Here is a 21,907-nt window from a genome sequence, read left to right on the forward strand (position 1 = left end):
TTTTGTATAATTAAGAATCATATTTACCACTTACCTCCCTATTAAAATATTTAATTTTTATTTATATTGGCTACTAAGTGGTCATGTTTTTGTCTGTCTTCCCCGATTAGACTGTAAGCTCGTCAATGGGCAGGGACTGTCTCTATCCGTTGCCGAATTGTATATTCCAAGCGCTTACTACAGTGCTCTGCACATAGTAAGCGCTCAATAAATACTACTGAATGGATGGATGGATGGATGGATGGATGGATGAATGAATGAATGACACACCCATATAACAGAGGTGGTAGATATGTTCCTATTACATGTAAGCTCCTTTCTAGATGTAAGCTCCTTGTGGGCAGGACACATGTCTACTATCTCTGTTGCCTTGTATTCTCCCGAGCACTTAGTACATTGTTCTGCACCAAGTAAGATCTCAGTAAATACCAGTGATTGAAAACAGCTTATGGTTCTATTGATGCACATAGGAAGCAAAGCACAGAGTTAGAACACCGCTGTGATACTGACATAAGGGGAAAACTGATGGGGAAAACTAGCCCGCGTGGCAGTTCTCCAGTGGCAACCGTCATGAGCTGGGGACCAGAAATCCCTTCCAAACAGAGTTTGACAGTGAATGTTGTATCCTCTCCCTCTCCCATCCTGCCCATCGGTACACACCACCTCTCACAGGGATCTGAACTCATTCTCCAGGTTATCCCTCTTGAACTGCCTTGACCACTAAGATGGAAGCTCAGCACACCCATCACACCCACTTGCTAGTCTACATAAGCTTCCCCCTCTCCCTCTAGACTGTAAGCTCGTTGTGGTCAGGGAATGTGTCTGTTTATTGCTATATTGTACTCTCCCAAGCATTTAGTACAGTGCTGTGCACACAGTAAACACTTAATAACTACCACTGAATGAATGAATAAGCCTAACGAGGTCTGGTTATTTTCTCAGCATTATCCTCCAATCCATTTTTAATAGCTTTTCCGATCCATTTCCAACTGGCAAAACCCCAGTGGGTGAAATCACTGAGCATGAATTTAGTTCCTTGTCGGCAGGGAACATATTCACCAACACTGCCGTACTGTACTCTCCCAGATGCTTTCGTACAGTGCTCGCACACGATAAGTGCTCAATAAAAATCACTGATTGACTGATTGACTGACGGAAGGCACTCCTCAAGAATCTCTAGTGGTTGTCCATCCACCTCCCCATCAAAAAGAAACTCCTTACCACTGGCTTTAAAGCACTCATAATCACCTTGCCTGCTCCTACCTCACCTCGCTGCTCTCCTACTACAACCCAGCCCGCACATTTCACTCCTCTAATGCCAACCTATCCACTGTACCTCGATTTTGTGTATCTCGCCACTGACCTCTTGTCCACATCTTGCCTCTGGCCTGGAATGCCCTTCCTCTACATATCCGACAGACAATTACTCTCCCTACCTTCAAAGCCTTATTGAAGGCATAGTTCCTCCAAGAGGCTTTCCCTAAGCTCTCATTTCCTCTTCTCCCACTCCCTTCTGCATCACCCTGATTTGTTCACCTTATTCACCCCTCCCTTATCCCCACAACACTTAGTCCTTATCTGTAATTTATTTATCTATATTAATATCTGCCTCCCTCTCTAGACTGTCGGCCTGTTGTGGGCAGGGAATGTGACTACCAACTCTGGTATATTGTTATATTGTACACTCCCAAGCGCTTTGTACAGAGCTCTGCAGACAGTAAATGCTCAGTAAATATGACTGATTAAATACAACTGATTGATCAAGATTAAGCATGTCGTTTCCTCCAAGATACAACAATTTTATGGAGAAAGGAGGTGGGGAAGAGAAGGCAGAATCCCAAAGCAAAGAAAATTGGTTTGGAGGGTCCACTGAACCCAAACACTCAGAACACTGAACTTGTGATATCAGAGGACTATGGGGTCCTCAATAAATACTTTTTGACTAACATAGATTGAGCCCCAATCAGTGATAATTACTGAGTGCTTCCTCTGGTCAGAGGACTGTACTGAGCCCCTTTTCTGGAACCCTTGTGATCATCCCTCGCACTTACTAAGGGCGCTTAGGCTCTTCAAGTCCTTCCAGCCCAGACTCCTGTTGAGGTAGAGAAGTCCTGTGTCTTCATGGATCTGGAACCAGAGATTCTCGTGGAGCTGGGAACGGTAACTGCCGTACAGGTGCTGCCCCAGCTGGAAGCGTGGAACCTCCTGCTGAGAATCCCGCAAGGCCTGGACGTAGAGCAGGGGCGTGCCGGCCGGCTGGTCAACGTACAGCTTCTCTGAGTACGTATCCCGGGGGAAATAGAGGCCCAGGGCAGCTGGCAAGAGAAGTGGGACAGAGAGTTCAAATGTTAGGATTTTATTTATAATAATAACAATTAATTGAGGTATTTCTTAAGCTCTTACTAGGTGCCAGGCACCTAGTTGAAAAAGGTGCTGGGGTGCACGCAAGCAAATCAAGTTGGACACAGTCTCCCTGTCCTAAGCAGGGCTCATAGTTTCAATCCCCCTTTTACAGATGGAGGAACTGAGTGAAGGGACTTGTCCAAGTTCACACAGCAGACAAGTGGCAAAGCTGGGATTAGAACCCATGACCTTCTGACAAGTGCTACCTATGAGTCAAGCACCGTTTTAGCCCTGGGATAGATAAAAATTAATCAAATTGGACACAGTCCCTTTCCCACATGGGGCTCGCAATCTAAGTAGGAGGGGGAACAGGCAAAGAATCCCCATTTTACATTTGAAGAAACTGAGGCACAGCGAAGTTGAGTGATTTACCCAAATTCACGTTGGCAAGCAATCGGCAGAAGTGGGATTAGACTCTGACTCCGTCTCCCAGGCCCGTGCTGTTAAAGAATACTCACTAACCTGGTAAGAGGGCTAAATCTTAACTCTCTTACCAGGAAATGTAATATGCTGGAATTAATTTATATGTAAACCAGGTGGTCCTGTCTTGTCTTATTTCCTTGGATTTTAAAAATAGATAAACCAAATAAAGTCACTGAATTCACTGAGTTGCAGCACTCAGTTGAGTGTCCCCAGAATCAGGTAAGCATGACCAAAATTCCTGGCTGATTTTCCACTAACAGTTATCAACCACTCAGCCAAAATATGCCGACCTGTCACCTCAACAGATTGATTAGAACAAGAGCAGAAGGTCTCGCGGAGGTGGGGCCTAAGGGAAAGAGCACAGGCCTGGGAGTCAAAGGACCTGGTTCTAATCCTGGCTCTGCTACTGGTCTGCTGTATGATCTTGGGCAAGCCACTTAACTTTTCTGTGCCTCACTTTCCTCACCTGTAAATATCTCTTCTTCCTCTTTTTTCAATTGGGAGACCCAAGAGAGATGGAACTGTGTCCAACTTGATTTATTTGTATCTTCCCCAGCATTTAGTACAGTCCTTGGCAAGTAATAAGGGCTTAACAAATACCACAATTATTATTACTTACTAGGGAGAGAACTTCCAGAGACAGTCTTCAAAAACCTTCATCACTGTATAAAATTTTAATCCATTTTGGAAGCAATAAACGTTTCATCCCTCCCTGCTTCGTCTCTCCCCACTCCAGTCCATACTTTACAATGCAGCCTGGATCTGTTTTCTACTAAAATATTCACGCCCCCTGTTTCCCCACTCCTCAAAAATCTCTAGTAGTTGCTCATCCATCTCCACATCAAACAGAAACTCCTTACCATCATCTTTAAAACATTTAATCACCTTTCCCCCTCATTCCTCACCTCGCTACTCTACTATTATAATGCAGCCCACACACTTCGCTCCTCTAATGCCAAACTACTCACTGTACCTTGATCTCATCTATCTCACCACCGGCCTCTCGCCCACAACCTGCCTCTGGCCTGGGACATCCTCTCTCTTCAAATCCAACAGACAACTACTTTCCCCACCCTGACAGCCTTATTGAAGGCATTTCTCTCCAAGAGGCCCTCATTTCTTCTTTTCCCACTCCCTTCTGCATCACTCTGATTTGTTTGCTTTATTCATCCCTCCCTCAGACCCACAACATTTATGCACCTTTCTGTAATTTATTTATATTAACGCCTGTCTCTCCCTTTAGACTGTGAGCTCACTGTGGGCAGGGAATGTGTCTACCAACTCTGTTGTATTCTACTCTCCCAAATGCTTGGTACAGTGCTCTGCACAGAGTAAGCACTCAATAATAAAAAGGATCGATTGATTCAGAGGCCCAACCATTTTCTTGGGTGAAAGTCTGGAGGACTGGATTGCCCTTGCCCCTCCCTCTAGTCTACTTCCCTTTGTCAGTTTCCTCCCAACTCTGATTCTCCTAAAATCACAGCAATTTTGAGTGGGAGGAGACTTCAAGATGCCGTTCACGGAATCAGTCGTATTTATTGAGCACAGTGGTAAATGCTTGGAAAGCACAATTCAACAATGGGCTCACAATCTAGAAGAGGGGAGACGGACACCAAAACAAAACAACACCTTCTGCCGCGGCCCCTTGCTTCTGAACTGTTGAATGACCAAACCTAAGCAGATCAGGTGGCTGTCTAGCTTTCCTTTAACAGCTCCACAAATGGAACATTAGTAATAATAGTAGTTGCACTAATAGTAATAATATTTATAGTAGCAGTAATAACAGTAGAAGTGGAAAAGTAGTAATAGTTTTTGAGCACCTGCTTGGTTCTGTTGTTAAGGTACTTGGGAAGTAGAAAATTATGTGGTGAAATGTTCCTTTCCCACAAGGCGCTCACGCTCGTGGTGGGCAGGGAACTTGCCCACCAAGTCTGTTAAACTGTTATATTTGACTCTCCTAAGCATGTAATACAGTGTCCTCTCAAACAGTAAGTACTAAATAAATACAACTGATTGACTGAGGAAGAAGACAAACAAAAAGCAGCAGTGTGGCCTTGTGGATAGAGCAAGGGTCTGGGAGTCCGAAGACCCTGGGTTCTAATCCCGGCTCTGCCACTTGTCTGCTGTGTGACCCTGGAAAAGCCACTTCGCTTCTATGGGCCTCGGTCACGTCTTCTGTAAAACAGGGATTAGGACCGTGAGCCCCGTGGGAGAGGGACTGTGTCCTACCCGCTTTGCTTGTAACCACCTCAGCAGTTAGTACAGCGGCTGGCACGTATTGAGTGCTTAGGAAATACCATTATTAATTAATGATGCACTTACAACTAGAGTGGTCAAAATAAGTAACAGTATACATAGATTCATGAGTGCTGAGGATGGCTCTAAGTTCATAGGTGCTAGAGTCAACTGATGAAATTATATGGTTCAGGGTGGTTGGAGATTAATTGAGAGAGGAGCAGCATGGCCTAGGGGCAAGAGCATGGGCTTGGGAGTCAGAGGTCGTGTGCTCTAATCCCGGTTTCGCCAGCTGTCTGCTGTGACCTTGAGCAAGTCACTTAACTTCTCTGTGCCTCAGTTACCTCATCTGTAAAATGGGGCTTGAGACTGTGAGGCCCACGTGGGACAATCTTATAAGCCTGTATTTACCCCAGTGCTTAGAAGAGTGCTTGGCACACAGTAAGTGCTTAACAAATACGATTATTATTATTATCATTTAAGGCTGGCTAGAGGAGGTGGATTGTAGGAGAGCTTTGCATGTAGGGAGGGCTGAGGTCTGTCTAATGGGGGGAGGAAGGGTGTTCAGGAGGGAAGAGTGTGAGCAAGGAGATGGAGGCAAAGGAACGAGGTAAAGCTGGAAGGTTGGCTTGGTAGCAGCAAACACGGCGACGTGGGGAACAGCAGATGAAGAGAACAGCGAGGGAAGGTGGGGTCAGATGGTGGAAAGCCTTGAAGCCGACCGTGAGGAGTGTGATGTGGAGGGATCCGGGGAGGCAACTTAAGGATTTGAGAACAGAAGAGATGTGCACCGTTGGATGCTTCAGGAAGATGATCACGCAGTAGTGAGCAACATGGATCGACGGAGAGGGGGAGGGGCTGGAGGCTGGGAGACCCCTTGAAGGCTAATGAAATAATCTAACCATAGAAAGACTGGAGACTGTTCCAGGATGGTAGCCGTTTGGGCGGAGAGGAAGCAACAGACCTGAGAGATGATGTGCAGGCCGTTTTCTTGACTGGAAGCTCCTTCTCTAGACTGGAAGCTCCTTGGGGGCAGGGAATATGACTACCTAGAGAAGCAGCGTGGCTTAGTGGAAAGAGCACAGGCTTAGGAGTCAGAGGACGTGGATTCTAATGCCGGCTCCACCACTTGTCTGTGTGACCTTGTGCAAGCCACTGCACTTTGCTGTGCCTCAGTTACCTCATCTGTAAAATGGGGATTAAGACCGTGAGCCCCTCTCTTGGACCCCCTGCAATCTGGCTTCCGTCCCCTCCACTCTACCGAGACTGCTCTCTCAAAGGTCACCCATGACCTCCTTCTTGTCAAATCCAATGGCTCCTACCCTACATCTAGGCTGCCTTTGACACTGTCAACCATCCCCTTCTCCTCCACACCTTATCTCACCTTGGCTTCACAGACTCTGTCCTCTCCTTGTTCTCCTCTTATCTCTCTGGAGGTTCACTCTCGTTCTCCTTCGCGGGCTTCTCCTCCCCCTCCCATCCTCTAACTGTAGGGGCTCCTTAAGGGTCAGTTCTTGGCCCTCTTCTGTTCTCCATCTACACTCACTCCCTCGGTGAACTCATTCGCTCCCACGGCTTCAACTCTCATCTCTATGCAGATGACACCCAAATCTACATCTCCTCCTCTGTTCTCTCCCCCTCCCTCCAGGCTCGTATCTCCTCCTGCCTCCAGGACGTCTCCACCCGAATGTCTGCCGGCCACCTAAAACTCAACATGTCCAAAACTGAGCTCCTCATCTTCCCTCCCAAACCCTGTCCTCTCCCTGACTTCCCCGTCACTGAGGACGGCACGACCATCCTTCCCGTCTCACAGGCCCGCAACCTTGGTGTCATCCTTGACGCGGCTCTCTCATTCACCCCACACATCCAATCCGTCACTAACGCCTGCCGGTCTCACCTATACAATATCGCCAAGATCCGCCCTTTCCTCTCCATCCAAACAGCTATCATACTGGTACAGGCTCTCATAATATTCCGGTTGGATTCTTATGTCAGCCTTCTCTCTGATCTCCCTTCCTCCTGTCTCTCCCCACTCCAGGCTATTTTTCATTCTGCCTCCCAGATCATCTTCCTTCAGAAATGCTCTGGGCATGTCACTCCCCTCCTTAAAAACCTCTCCAGTGGTTGCCTATCAACCTCCGCATGAAACAAAAACTCCTCACTCTGGGCTTCAAGGCTCTCCATCACCTCCACCTCCCTTCTCTCTTTCTACGGCCCACGCCGCACGCTCCGCTCCTCTGCCGCTCACCTCCTCACCGTCCCCCGTTCATGCCTATCCCGCCGTCGACCTCTGGCCCACATCCTACCGCTGTCCTGGAATGCCCTTTCTCCTCACCTCCACCAAACTAACTCTTCCCCTCTTCAAAGCCCTACTGAGAGCTCATCTCCTCCGAGAGGCCTTCCCAGACTGAGCTTCCCCTTTTCCCTCTGCTCCCTCTGCTCCCTCTCTGCTCCCCCTCCGCCCTCTGCTCCCTCCCCCTCCTCCTCTTCACCTCCCTTCAGCTTTCCCCCCTTTCCCTCTGCTCTTCCTCCTCTCCCTTCCCCTCCCCCAACACTGTGCTCATTTGTATATATATTTTACCACCATATTTATTTTGTTAATGAGGTGTACTTCCCCTTGATTCTATTCATCGTGATTATGATGTCTTGTTTTTGTCCGTCTGTCTCCCCCGATTAGACTGTAAGGCCGTCATTGATCAGGGATTGTCTCCACCTGTTGCCGAATTGTACATTCCAGGCACTTAGAACAGTGCTCTGCACATAGTAAGTGCTCAATAAATACTATTGAATGAATGAACCTGATTACTGTACATCTACTACAGTGCTTAGAACAGTGCTTGGCACAATTAGTAAGGGCTTAACAAATACCATTATTATTAATATTAGCAGCTCTATTAAATTGTACTCTCCCAATCATGTAGTATAGCATGGCCTCGTGGAAAGAGCACAGGCTTGGGAGTCAGAGGTCATGGGTTCGAATTCTGACTCTATCACTTGTCAGCTGTGTGACTTTGGGCAAGTCACTTTACTTCTCTGTGCCTCAGTTACCTCATCTGTAAAATGGGGACTAAGACTGTGAGCCCCATGTGGAACAACTTGATAACCTTGTATCTACCCCAGCACTTAGAACAGTACTTGGCATGTAGTATGCACTTAGAAAATACCACTATTATTATTATTATTATTACAGTGCTCTGCACACAGTAAGCGCTCAATAAATACCACTGACTGACTCTACAACTTTCCGCATTTTAATACCTTAACCAAGAAGATCTTTTTCTTATAACCGAGCAACTGTTTGTTCCTTCTGCAAATGTTAGGTGCCCTAAGACAGATAGCGAACGTCTCGCTCCTCATAAAAATCCTTTATTTACGTAAAGGTGATTGTTAAGTCAACCATCAGACTTTTCTTTTCCTGGATGAACTACTCCAATCTCGCTAACATTTCCTCCTAGGACCCATATTCCAATTTTTTAATAACTTTTTATCTTTCTTCTCTGAGCCTTCTCTAGTTTTTCACCTTCTTGTAAAAGTGTGATGACCACAGTTACCCAGTAAAGGACTGTCTCACGGCTCTTCCACCCACTCCCCCTCTCTTATTAATCACAGGTCATCTCCATTTCTTCTTTTAAATGAAGATGATCATGATTATTATTATTATTATTATTAATCAATCAATCAATTGTATTTATTGAGTGCTTATTTTATGCAGAGCATACAGCACATAGTAAGCACAATAACAATAATAATAATAAAAATAATAATCTCTCTAGACTGTAAGCTTGTTGTGGGCAGGGAACGTGCCTGTTCTATTGTTCTATCACACTCTCCCAAGTGCTTAGTACAGTGCAGAACAGTATGACTGATTGACTGAGACTGGGCAGGACCAACAGGGGGAACAGGGCATGGGTCCTTAGCTGCAGGAGAAGCCTAGGATCAATGTGGATGTGGGGAAGGAGGGAAGGAGAAGAGCTGGAAGGATGGATGGCTGTAGCCTAAGCTATCAGCTACTCTGTCCCCAGTCACCTGTTGAGCTTTAGTAATAATTATGGTACTCGTTAGGCGCTTATCCCGTGTCAAGCACTCTTCTAAGCGCTGGGATAGATACAAAACATCCAGGTTGGACTCTGTCCCTGTTCCATATGGGGCTTTACACTCTTTATCCCCATTTTACACATGAGATAATTAAGGCCCAGAGAATTTTAGCAACTTGCCCAAGGTCACACAGCAGACATGTGGTGGAGCCGGCATTAGAACCCAGGTCCTTCGCTCTATCCACTAAATCATGCTGCTCCTCAGATACATTCCTATCCTATCAGTTCCTGAGTTCCCCCCATCTCTGGCCAAAGCCTTAGCCCTTTGCCAAATCCAAATCATTCCATCTAGTTTCAGATTTACCCCTCGGAACTGAGCTCCACTATTTTTCAGCCATAGAGAAACAGTGTGGTCTAGTGGACAGAGCACGGGCTTCAAAGTCAGAAGGACCTGGGTTCTAATCCCAGCTCCCAGATTCCTCAGCTATAGATCAACTCTTTTTACTTCCTCAACACCGACATGTGGATCGGAACCCTGGCTCCCTGCCGGTTGTGTGACGCAGGGGAGGAGCAAAGTTAAGGCCAGAAGAGGAGTGGATCAGAGAGGCTGGAGACACCTATAGAAAGCTGTCACTTGGGCCTTCCCCTGACCAGAAGAGAAGTGGGAGAGAAGAGTGTCTTCTGTCTCCCCTCAGCCTGGAGCCAGACAAACTACTCCTTCGGCCACCCGGCGTGTCCCTGCTCCCGAAAAGGGAAGGGGGGAGGGTCACAGTGGAGTTGAGGCTCTATCTCCCCTTTTCCTCCTTTGGCCTGAAGATGTTACTCACCATTTTGTCATTGGCGGGAGCAGGGGAGGCCCCAGACAGGGTAGTGGGATTGGCAGCAAAGCTGAGCTGCAGTTGGAAGTTCCAGAATCTCCCCGCACCCCAAATCTCTTACCCTCATTCCACCTTGGCCCCTAGTGCCATCTACCAGTTTCTGAAGCTCTGAGGGGGAACGGATGGGCTCTTGGGCAATGCAGGCCGTGAAGAGGACAACTGGTGACACTGGAGCAATATGTAAGTTCTGCACATTTCACAAATTTCACAAACTTCATGACCGTCATTATCAATCAACCAACCAGTGGTATTTATTGTGGGCTTACTGTGTGTAGAGTAAGCACTTGGGGGAACACAATACCAACTTGGGAGAGTTGGCAGACACGTTCCCTCCCCACAAGAAGCTTACAGTCTAGCAGGAAAGACAGACATTAAATTATATGACTCTGGATATATGCATAAGAGCTGTGGGGCTGAGGGAGGGGTGACAAAAGGTACAAATCCAACTGCAAGGGCGACAGAGTAGGGAGAGGGAGTAGGGGAAATGAGGGTTAGTCGGGGAAGGACCCGATGCTGTTATGTAAAATAACAACATACGTTTCCTTAAGGGGCCAGATCAGGGGCCTTGGTAATTCCTTATATTATTAGTGGTCCAGTACTCTAAACACCAGTAAGAATATTTGGGTTCACAATCACATCTCGCTTTGAGTTACTTCCTTCTTGAAGCACTTATTTGTTCTGAAGTTTCTTTTTTTCGCCCATCAGCTTTCTTTGAAAGTCCTCAGCATATCTCCCCAAACCATCAGCTCTGTTGGACTACTCTAAAGGATTGCTAATCCAAACTCAAAAAAAAAAAAAAACTATCCTGCAATCTCTACTGAATTAGTTTTAATTTGATTTCTACTTATGCCGTCTGAAGCCCCTGGTCTAAGCTGAGTTGGAAATAATTACTTCAGGTGATACCATCTACCTCATTTAAAATTTGTCATACTATCATTAGATTACCTATGAATCATTAATTTTTGTTTTTTCAATTGTCAGCGCATAGTAGATTAGGGGTTTTTTAAACCTATTCTCACACATCCTGTATTTTATCCCCAAATCAGGTTTTTACCTCTTACTGTAAGCTTTCAAAGGCTGTAATTGTTTTGCTAATAAGAGAAAGTACGGCAGTTTTAAAAATGCGTTGGTGCATCATAACCTCAGCACAGCATTCTCTCAAAAGTTTCAAGACGCTGGGTGGGGTTCCTTTCCAAAAGTGTAACTCTATGAGGACTTCTCTCAGTTGAAGGAATTTTTGGCAAAGTGGGTCTCCACCGGAAGCTGGATATTCATAACTCTTTAGCTTCAGATAATTTCATTCCAAAGGAAACCAGAGTCACCACAGTTCAGGACTGCAGGCCCCTCCATCGAATGAACTGTCCTGGGAGAACAAGGTAACAGGTCTGAAGCATTATTTTTTTAATGGTATTCCTTGGGTGCTTACTGTTAGTCAAGCACAGTGTGCTGGGGTAGATACAAGTTTACCAGGTTGGACAGTCACAGGGGTCTCACAGTTTAAGTTGGAGGGAGCAGGATTTAATCTCCTATTTTACAGGTGAGGTAACTGTGGTGTGGGTAAGCAAAATGACTTGCCTAAGGTCACACAGCAAATAATAATTGGGATTAGAACCCATGCGCTCTGATTCCCAGGCCTGTACTTCTTCCACTAGTCTACTACTGCTCTGTGGTTCAAGCAAAGGGGCGCAACTTGGCTGCGAGAAAATATCAATGCCTAGTGGAGAGAGCGCAGATCTGGAAATCAGAAGGACCTGAGTTTTAATCCCAACTCCACCACTTGTCTGCTCTTGTAACCTTAGGCAAGTCTCGTAACTTCTCTGTGCCTCGGTTACCGCATCTGTAAAATGGGGAGTTGGACTGTGATCCCCATGTGGGACATGGACTGTATCCCACCTGATTAGCTTATATCTACCCACACTATAGCGGAAAAGAGGCTGGCACATAGTAATTGCTTAGCAAGTAAAATTTTTTAAAAATGTAAAAAGCTAATCCTCCATGGAGGTCCCAAAACTTGCTGGTGGTTTCAGTCGGTCCCGGTAATATGAGCTGAGTTTAGAAGACCTTCTCTCTCTTTAGCTGGGCAGGGAGTTTAAGTGGTTAAAGGAAGGAAAAATGTTCTACTGAGAAATTGCTCAGTGAAGCAAGAAACTCCACTGAAGCATATAATAAATAAACCCACATGTGGCACAACCAATTTCCTCAAATCACATGCCCTTGAACCATTTCCCCAGTTCTTTATAAAGACAGGGTTACGTGCCAGAAGTAACCAGCCTTTCCTTCTTATGATACCAACCCCATCTAGGACAATTATGTGCATTTAATAATCAGGGGAAGAAACAGAACCATGCTATTTATGAAATTATAGATCCACCAGATTCGGTTCTAAAGGCAGGAGACAATGGGGAAAAAAAAAATTCTGATAATGTTTGTATGGAAAAAGCTCAGAGCAGCTACTAATACACTACTGCTTGTGGCTCAGCATCATATTTCAACATTCAATTAGGGGATCTGGGCACCTCACTCTGTCTCTGGTCTCTTTTATTATTGCCAATTCCAATTTTGAACAAATATCAATTTTTCTTAATGTCTAAATTTCTGCAACACTGCAGTGTTCAACTCAGCCAAGAAACCCCCTTTCAGAGAAAATGTCAGGCTCCCTGAGAAAAAGTGGTCTGAGTCCTGGATTCAAGGAGATAGTCATTCCTTTGTGGTGCTACTTTTCTGCTCTTGTATACTCTGGGGGAAGATTCAAAGTCATCTTCATGATGGGAGCATTTTTCACCAGCACACTGAGTTTACACTGGCCCCCTCGCACCTTCCCTGGCTAAGCCCTCATTTCCTCTTCCCCCACTTCCTTCTGTGTCACCTCTGAGCTTGTATTTGCTCCCTTTTATCACCCCTCCCTCAGCCCCACAGCACCTATATACAATACTGTAATTTATTTAATTTATATTAATGTCCGTCACCTCCCTCTAGACTGTAAGCTTGTTGTGGGTAGGGAATGTGTTTACCCAGTCTGTTATACTGTACTCTCCCAAGTGCTCAGTACAGTGCTCTGCAATCCATCGTATTTCCTGAGCACTTGGGAAACTACATATTTGATATAATTAGCAGATTTGCTCCCTGCCCATAACAAATTTACACAATGCAAGCACTCAATAAAAAAAATACGATGGATAAATTCTCCAACACCTACTGCTTTTACCTACCACATACAAAGGCTCCAAGGATTTACCAGGCCATGAACAATATCCCATCTTTGAGTATTAGTGGAAGTCAAAAGAAAAAGGGAATGTAGAGATTGGCTAAATCAGTACATCTTGGGATTTTGCTACAAATGTAACTTCAGTGAAAAAAGCCTAGGGTTGTTATTCAATCTTGGACTGTAGCCACAGCTCTGCTGCTGTATGCTCTCAAGCAAGTTACTTTCAGCTCCAGTTTCCTCATTTGTTTTTTTGTGTGTTTGCTTGTTTCCTTGTCTTGCTTCATGGTATTTGTTAAGCACTTTTTATGTGCCAGGCACTCAACTAAGTGCTTGGGTTCATACAAGACAATCAGGTTGGACACAGTCCACATTCCACATGGGGCTCACAGTCTTAATTCCATTTTACCGATTAGATAACTGAGGCACAGAGAAGTTAAGTGACTTGCCCAAGGTCACACAGAAGACAAGTGGCAGAGCCAGGATTAGAACCCAGGTCCTCTGACTCCCAGGACCATGCCCTTTCCACTAGGCCATTCTGTTTCTCAACATGTTGGTCCACTGGAAAGAACATCTCTTGAGGAATCTGGAGAAGTGGGTTCTACTCCTGGTTCACTCCAAAGAGGTTACAACATCAGGGTAGGTTCTCTAGAAACCAAAGAAGCACTTAAATCATCCTGAAGGGGCAGGAAAGACCAGAGTGGCTACCAAGGTAACTGCCTTCTGGATCAGCACGGTACATCAGCACTACGTTGTTGTCATCTTATCCACCTGCTCTCTTCACCCATTTTTCCCTAACTCGCTGTCTTCACTCTTTACCAACCAACCTCCTAGTTCTATCTTGCTCTCATCCCTCCCATCTCCATCTCCTTCAAACTGGTTCTTCAGCTTGGCATTCTCTCTCCTCAGACAACCCAGATCTCATTTCTCTTAATAAATAATAATGGTATTTGTTAGGTGCTTACTATGTGCCAAGCTCTGTTCTAAGCACTGGGGTAGACACAAGATAATCAGGTTGTCCCACGTGAGGCTCACAGTCTTAACCCCCATTTTATAGATGAGGTAACTGAGGCTCAGAAAAGTTAAGTGGCTTGCCCAAGGTCGCACAGCAGACAAGTGGCAGAGCCGATATTAGAACCCTTGCCCTCTGCCTCCCCAGCCCGTGCTCTTTCCACTAAGCCACGCTGCTTCTCACTAAGCCCCACTGCTTCTAAAAGCCCCTCTTCTCCAACAACCTCTCTCCAGTGATTAATCCCTGATTCATTTCCCAGCATTTGAGTCACATCATCCCTTCAGCCACTTCTTGCATTTATGAACGTATTTACACTGTCCTTAGCCCTCATATATATAAAGCTGATCAGACTATTTGCTTTGACCTCTCTAGTTGAAATATTTTTATATTTGTCTCTCCCCCTGCCCACCCCCCATTAGAGTTTAAACTTCTTGTAGGCACAGAACATGTGACTTTGTTATTCTGTAATTCCCAAGAAAAGAATGGACAGCATCTAGTTTATGCTCTATATGGCCTACTACGCCTAATATTTTGGCTTTAAGTGGGCTCTAAACTTAAAAATCAACCAACAAATAAAAAGCCCTGCACGGTACAGCACTTTGCAATGTATGGCATTCCTTTTTACCTACTCACTCATGCACTCTGTGCCCCGGCAGGTACATGGCTGCCAGCGATGAGAAAACGAGAGTGAGGCTGGATTAGCCCTCCCACCTCCAAAACGCTCTTCCAAAGGGCCTTCCCCAACTAAGCCCTCTTTTCCCCGACTCCCTCTCCTTTCTGCGTCATCTAAGTACTTGGATCTGGACCCTTTGAGCCTGTGACAGTCACCTCACCTTCAGCCCCACGCATTGATGCACATATCCATAATTTAATCTAATGTCTGCCTCCTACTCAAAACTGTAACCTCCTTCTGGGAACATAATATATCTACCAAACCTGCTGTATTGTACTATTTCATCTGTTCACTCAGTGGTATTTATTATGTACTTACCGTGTGCTAAAGCCTTGGGAAAGTACCATACAACAATAAACAGTCACATTCCCTGCTCTCAACAAGCTCACAGTCTAGAGGTGGGGAGACAGACCTTAATACAAATAAATAAAATTACAGATATATACCTAGGTGCTGGGGGGCTGAGGCAGAGGGGTCAGGGCTGGAGGTGGAGGGGGGCAAAGGGAGCAAATCAGGATAATCCAGAAGGGAGTGGGAGATGAGGAAAAGTGGAGTTTATTCTGGGGAGGCCTCTCAGGGAGGATGTGTTTCCAATAAGGCTTTGAAGGTGGGAAGATTAAAGTGCTTATTACAGTACTCTGCACACAGAAAGGTTTTTTTTGTTTGTTAAGTGCTTACTATGTGCCAGGCACTGTATTAAGTGCTGGGGTAGATACAAGCTAATCGGGTTGGACCCAGTCCCTGTCCCATATGGGGCTCACAGTCTTAATCCCCATTTTACAGAGACATTAAGTGATTTGCCCAAGGTCACACAGCAGACAAGTGGCAGAGCCGCGATTAGCTTTTGACGCCCAGGCTCGTGCTCTATCCAATAAATACCACTGATTGATTGGGCAGAACTTCATCTCCAATAATTCACAAATCCATCTGTTTCTCTCTGCCCTTACTATTGACATCACCATTCCTGTTGAATCTCTGAACAGCGCTGGGTTGGATTACAGTTAGAGGTCCTTACCGGCCTCCCCGCCTCAAGCACCTTCCTCTTCAGTCTATTCTCTACTAGGCCACACTCATTTTCAGTGCCTCTCAGATGGCAGGGGTATAGGGCAAGAACACAGGACTGGACAGTTTATATTCTCAGCACTCCCACCGGGTCACTACTGGCTTTTGTGCAGGTTGGTCCAGTTCTGTCATAAAAACATCTGAGGCATGTTCTCTCATTTTTAATTTTTTTTAAATGGTATTTGTTAAGTGTTTACTATGTGGCAGACACTGGGATGGATACAAGATAATCAGAAAATTGGGTTGGACACAGTCTCTGTCTCGCATGGGGTTCACAGTCTTAATCTCCATTTTACAGATGAAGTAACCTAGGGCCAGAGAAGTGAAGTGACTTGTCTAAGGAAACACAGCAGGCAAGTGTAAGCTCATGTGGGCAAGCAATGTGTCTGTCTACTGTTATACTGTACTCTCCCAACCCCTTTCATGGTCACACCAGCAGAGTTTCCAGGGCTCTACCAGTCTCGGCTACGGGAGGGAGAGTCAAGCAGGGGCCTGTCCATTCCATTCCTCGTTTGGGCAGTGGCTAGTGAGTGGAAGACCATCTGCTACAAGTCAAAACTCACCCGTGCTGGGCAGCAGCGGCACGGGAGAGAGTCGAGGGTGGAGACTCAAGCTGATTGCACGGAAGGAGGCGATGGTAAACCACGTCCGCATTTTTACCAAGAAAACTCTATGGATGCACTACCAGAACAATGGCAGCTGGAGGTGGGGCGTTCTGGGAGAGATGTGTCTGTGGTGTCGCTCTGGGTGGGAAACGACTCGACGGCATAAGACAAGTCTTTCCCAAGTGCTTAGTATAGTGTTCTGCACACAGTAAGTGCTCAATAAATATGAATGAATGAAATTAGCGGAGCTGGGATTAGAACTCAGGTCCTTCTGACTCCCACACCTGTGCCCTTTCCACCATCCCATGCTGCCTTTACTGATGGGCCTGGCACCAGATAAAGAGCACCTGTGCCATCCAGAGCTCGCCCGGGGCCTGACCCGGAAGTCCTTCCACAGAAAATCTGGGCACTCCATAGCTAAGCCGGGTACCTCTCACCTGTCCACCTTACTTAGGGAGGGGCATTGCCTCAACTGGTCCCACTTCCTTGGGGCAAGACGGCCTGGATGTGGTTCACTCTTAACACATTGGTTTCATTCATGTTATCCTTCGTTAGTAACCGGTCACTGGGGGGCTGTGTTAGCTCATTCAGTTGTTGGGTACCCTAAATTAGAACTAAATGGCTATAAAGAAAAATGTGCTATGTGGAGGGACTGACCAGAGAGGACTGGCAGGGAAGAATGTCTCATCAAGTCAAATCCAGCTGCTCCGCTCGCTAAACCCTCTCTTCCCCGAGAAAAAGTGTAGCCTAGTGGAAAGAGCACAGGCCTGGGAGTCACGGGACCGGGGTTCTAATCCCGGCACCGCCGCTGATTTGCTGTGTGACCTTAGACTAGTCACTTAACTTCTCTGTGCCTCAGGTTCCTCATCTGTAGCAAATGGGGTTTAAATCCTACTCCATCCTACTTAGACTGTCGCCCCGTGTGAGACAGGGACTGTGTCGAACCTATCTTGTAACCAACCCAGTGCTTAGAACAGTGCTTGACACATAGTAAGTACTTTACAAGGTCCATTATTATCCTCCCCCCTCACAGTCCCTCAGCTCTTATGTACATATCTGTCATTTTGATTTATTTGCATTGATGTCTGTCTCTCCCCTCTCTAGACTGTAAGCTCGTTGTGGGCAGGGGATGTCACTGTTTATTGCTGTATTGTACTTTCCCAAGCACTTAGCACAGTGCTCTGCACACACTAAGCACTCAATAAATATGATTGAATGAATGAATGATTACTAATATTATTATGATAACGATTTTAGCTCCCAAGGTCATTTGGGCAAGTTTAGGGGAGGATGGGGCCCCAAAGACAAGTTTCAAGATGGACTGCCTTTCTCTCCACTTCTGGCTGTTGCCCAGAGGTATAAAGGATCTATCTAATGCTGCAATTTTCCATGGGAAGCTGGCCATTTTGGTGAGGTAACTGATCTAAGCTTTAAATCCAATTCTATGTTACGTCACAATATCCTATGAAAATGATGAATGCGTGGCTAATTCTTCGGAGTGCTTCCTGACCACACTTCATAAGGCCATGTTCGGTGCTAATCACGCTGAAGAAAAATGGTTTATTTTCAAGGAACCAGATTTGTCTGATGCCTAATCAAAGATCCTCTACAGAGGAGTTGGTACAGACGCCAATTGAACTTGAGTTTCTAAGGGAAGGTGAGGGAGAATATGCCTTCAATGGAGATTTATTGATTTTCATTGCACTGACATGCTTCCTGAGTCATAGGCTGATATATGAATTTGATGGAGTTGGTCAAAAATGAATATTGCCTGTTCTGTATCATGTATAAAATGTGCCTAGTTCTTTATGGTACTTGTTAAGGGCTTACTATGTGCCAGGCATTGTCGTAAGCACTGGGGTAACTACAAGCTAGTCAGGTTGAACCCAGTCTATGCCCTGCCTGGGGCTCGCAGTCTTAATCCCCATTTTACAGATGAATTAACTGAGGTATAGAGAAGTGAAGTGACTTGCGCAAGGTCACAAAGCAGACAAGTGGTGGAGCCAGAATTGGAACCCAGGTCCTTTTGACTCCCAGGCCTGTGCTCTATCCACCAGACCACACTTCTTCTCTACTGTGTCACACGTGACACATACCTACATAACAGTACTAAGAAAATATTACAAAATAAGTGATAAAGTTAATGATTTATCGTGGTATTTGTTAAGTGTTCATTAGGTGCCAAGCTCTGCACCAAGTCCTGGAGACAGGATACCAGCCCTTCCCACATGGGGCTCACGGCCTACGGGGAAGAGAGAGAAGGTATCTTAACTCCATTTTTACAGATGAAGAAACTGAGGCACAGAGAAGTGATGTGACTTGCCCAAGACCACACAACAAGCAAGTGGCAAAGACATGTTTAAAAATCAGGTCTCCTGACTCCCAGGCCCATGCTCTTTCCACTAGGCCACACAGCTTCTCTGAGGATAAGGCTTGTGCTCCATCATACCAGACAGACACACATGGATAAGCATTTCTGAAATGAGCAATGAAAGAAACCGAGACATCAGAGAATTATCCGCAAGTTCTCGGTCAATAAGTTCCTGGACCAGGTCAAACCCTAACCTTTCAAGCAACAAGTCTGTGCAAAACTTCTGCAGCAAAGTAAAACACAGGATAAAGTGATTAATGGCTGTGCTTGCGAAGAAATGCTTGGGGATTTATGGCAACACCATAAGACCACCCTGAACACACACAGCTTCACACCCAGAATCAGAGGGGCATTTTCAAGGGGAGAGGAGGTAGGGGGACCTGTTAATTCTTAAACAGTGCCCTAAGTGACCTGAAAAAGTCATTTGGTCATTGTAATGCATCTCTCCATTTATTTTACGGGCAACTTCTTGAAAACTTTATAACCCCAGAGAAATGATGAACTCAAGAGAAAGTGCTATTTTCATACAATGAGTAGTATTTTTTGAGTGTTTACTATGAACACGGTACAAAGTTCTTGGGAAAGTACAATATAACATGGTTGGTAAACACATTCCCTTTCCACAAGGAGCTTATACTCTAGAGGGGGAAACAGACACTAAGATAATTACATTACAGATATGTACATAGGTACCATGGGGCTGAGGGAGGGGTGAATAAAGGACACTAATCCAAGTGCAAGGGTGATTTCTCTAGGGAACTCAAATGGGTATGAACATTAAAGTCAGAGAAGATGCAAAGTGTTAGGGAAGGGGGAAAGTTGTGTTAGAGAGTTGGGAAGGGAGACAGGAGGAGAAAAAGAAAGAAGGGAGAGGGAGAGTTAAAGCTTAGAAAGGGAAAAGAGGGAGAAAGAGAAAGAAGGCGAAAGAGGAAGAGAGTGAATAGGAGAAGGAAGGAAAAGAGGAAAGGCAGAAAGAGGAAGTTAGGAGAGTGGAGGGAAAAAGAGAGAAGAATAAAAAGATATTAGAAAAATGAAAGACAGCAGGATAGGAGGAGAGAGAACTGGAGAGAAAGTAGGGAGGCAGTATCATCTAGTGGAAAGAGTATGGAACTGAGAGACAAGGCCCATGTTTCACTCCCAGCTCTGCCACTGGTCAGCTGTGTGACCTTGGACAAGTCACTGAACACTCTGGGCCTTAGTTTCCTCTTTTGTTAAATGGGGACATTATACACTGGGAGTCCCATGTGGGACTGGAACTGTGTCTGATAACCTTATCTCTTCTCCTGTCCTTAGTACAGATTTTTAAGGAGGGAGGAGATGGAGAGAGGAAGCATATCAACAATTAAAAAATGTGTTCTGTTCATACAGAAAATGTAAGTGATCATTTTTAAAGTTAAACTTTAAAGCACAAATACCATAGCACAGAGGTTCGATGTGACTAATCAAATTGAACAAAACCAATGGAAGATGTTAACAGAGAAATGTAGCATGAGGAAGACGCAATTCCTGGGGAAAACAAAACATGAACCCACGCCATTTTAATCAAGCACATTATGCCCAATTCTAATAATGCGGTTTAGAAAATGGATCCATATTAAAGTGCTCCTTCTAGGTCAACGTTTTTCTTACAGACTTTCAGATACCTAGAAATTGGCAAATGTTCAGTGTCGGGAACCAGTGGCTGTTCTCGGCTCATACCAATTTCCAGCTGCAGATCCCACACCAGGAAATGATCATAGTGTTATCTTCATTGCTGCCAAGATTTAGTTTGTCAACGCCACCTATTTTGCAGTCAATTTATCCCGGAGGCCCTAAAAACCACATTTTCCTAATTTTTTGTTAATACAAAGTTATTGGCATCAGAAAAAAGAGAGCTTCCCTTCCCTCACTGAATGAGTTCAAGTGACGGGTTGTCTGCCTTGTGACCTTGGGCAAGTCTTTTGATTTCACCGGGCTTCAGTTACCTAATCTGTAAAATGGGGATTAAGACTCAGAGCCCCAAATGGGACATGGACTGTGTCCAATCTGATCATCTAGTATCTTTCCCACCGCTTAGTAAAGTGCGTGGCGTATGGTAAGTGCTTAACACATATCACTAAAAAATAGCATGATTTACTGAGTGTCCAACTAGGTGGACACTGCACAGTACTAAACACTGGGGAGGTAAGAAAAGTCACACCAAGTGACCCTAAGGTTCTTCCTAAATGACTGTTGCTCAAACCAGGATATAAAGGCCACGGCTCTTACATCTAATAATAGAAATTTGGTCCAGAGATCTATAGTGCCAGGCCATTATTCGGAGCATTATCTTCTCAGGAAGTAGCCTTTATATTAGCCATTAGTTGCTATTCAGACAATAAACATTAGAATTAATGATTGCCTTAAATTGCACTCTATGCATAAACCATGAAGCTCTGTTTAACATTTATCTTTAAGTTTAATTCTAGTGGCAGGTTTGGCAAGTTCAACTCTTGATTTTCCCTTTTTTTGTATGCAATAAAGCAAATCATTATTTTGTAATTAAATTATGCCTTTTGTAGTGTACGTGTGTGTGTGGGGGGGGGGGCAATTTTCTTCTTTTTCTCTCCAGTAATTGGTTTGAATTTGTTCCTAGTAAAGTTCACCCTTATTACGTACAGAGGGAACAGAAGGGCTAGTCCTCTCCCTCTCATTCCCCCACATCATTACCAAACTTTTGCTAGGAAAACCCTCGAGGAGATTAAGGAGAGACAATTCATTCAATAGTATTTATTGAGCGCTTACTATGTGCAGAGCACTGTACTAAGCGCTTGGGATGAACAAGTCGGCAACAGATAGAGACAGTCCCTGCCGTTTGACGGGCTTACGGTCTAATCGGGGGAGACGGACAGACGAGAACAATGGCAATAAATAGGGTCAAGGGGAAGAACAAGCCGACTCTGGACAGCATCACCTCGGCTTTACCCTGAAGAAAATCTCTTAGAAAATGGTAATATACAATTCTCAAGGTCCATGCTGCCCAAAACCATC

The 21,907-nt window shown here is 45.2% G+C and overlaps 1 protein-coding gene across 1 annotated transcript in view; it reads right to left on the reverse strand.

The window, feature by feature from the left end:
- The window catches only part of RET (ret proto-oncogene), a 154,305-nt gene that overhangs the window by 58,183 nt on the left and 74,215 nt on the right, over positions 1 to 21,907 (reverse strand). Inside the window, exon 2 of the mRNA XM_029061254.2 lies at positions 2,052 to 2,315. Within this exon, the coding sequence (XP_028917087.1) occupies positions 2,052 to 2,315 (264 nt within the window). The remainder of the gene's footprint in view (positions 1 to 2,051; positions 2,316 to 21,907) is intronic.

The sequence above is a fragment of the Ornithorhynchus anatinus genome, chromosome 3 (assembly GCF_004115215.2).
Source record: "Ornithorhynchus anatinus isolate Pmale09 chromosome 3, mOrnAna1.pri.v4, whole genome shotgun sequence".
NCBI classification, from domain to species: domain Eukaryota; kingdom Metazoa; phylum Chordata; class Mammalia; order Monotremata; family Ornithorhynchidae; genus Ornithorhynchus; species Ornithorhynchus anatinus.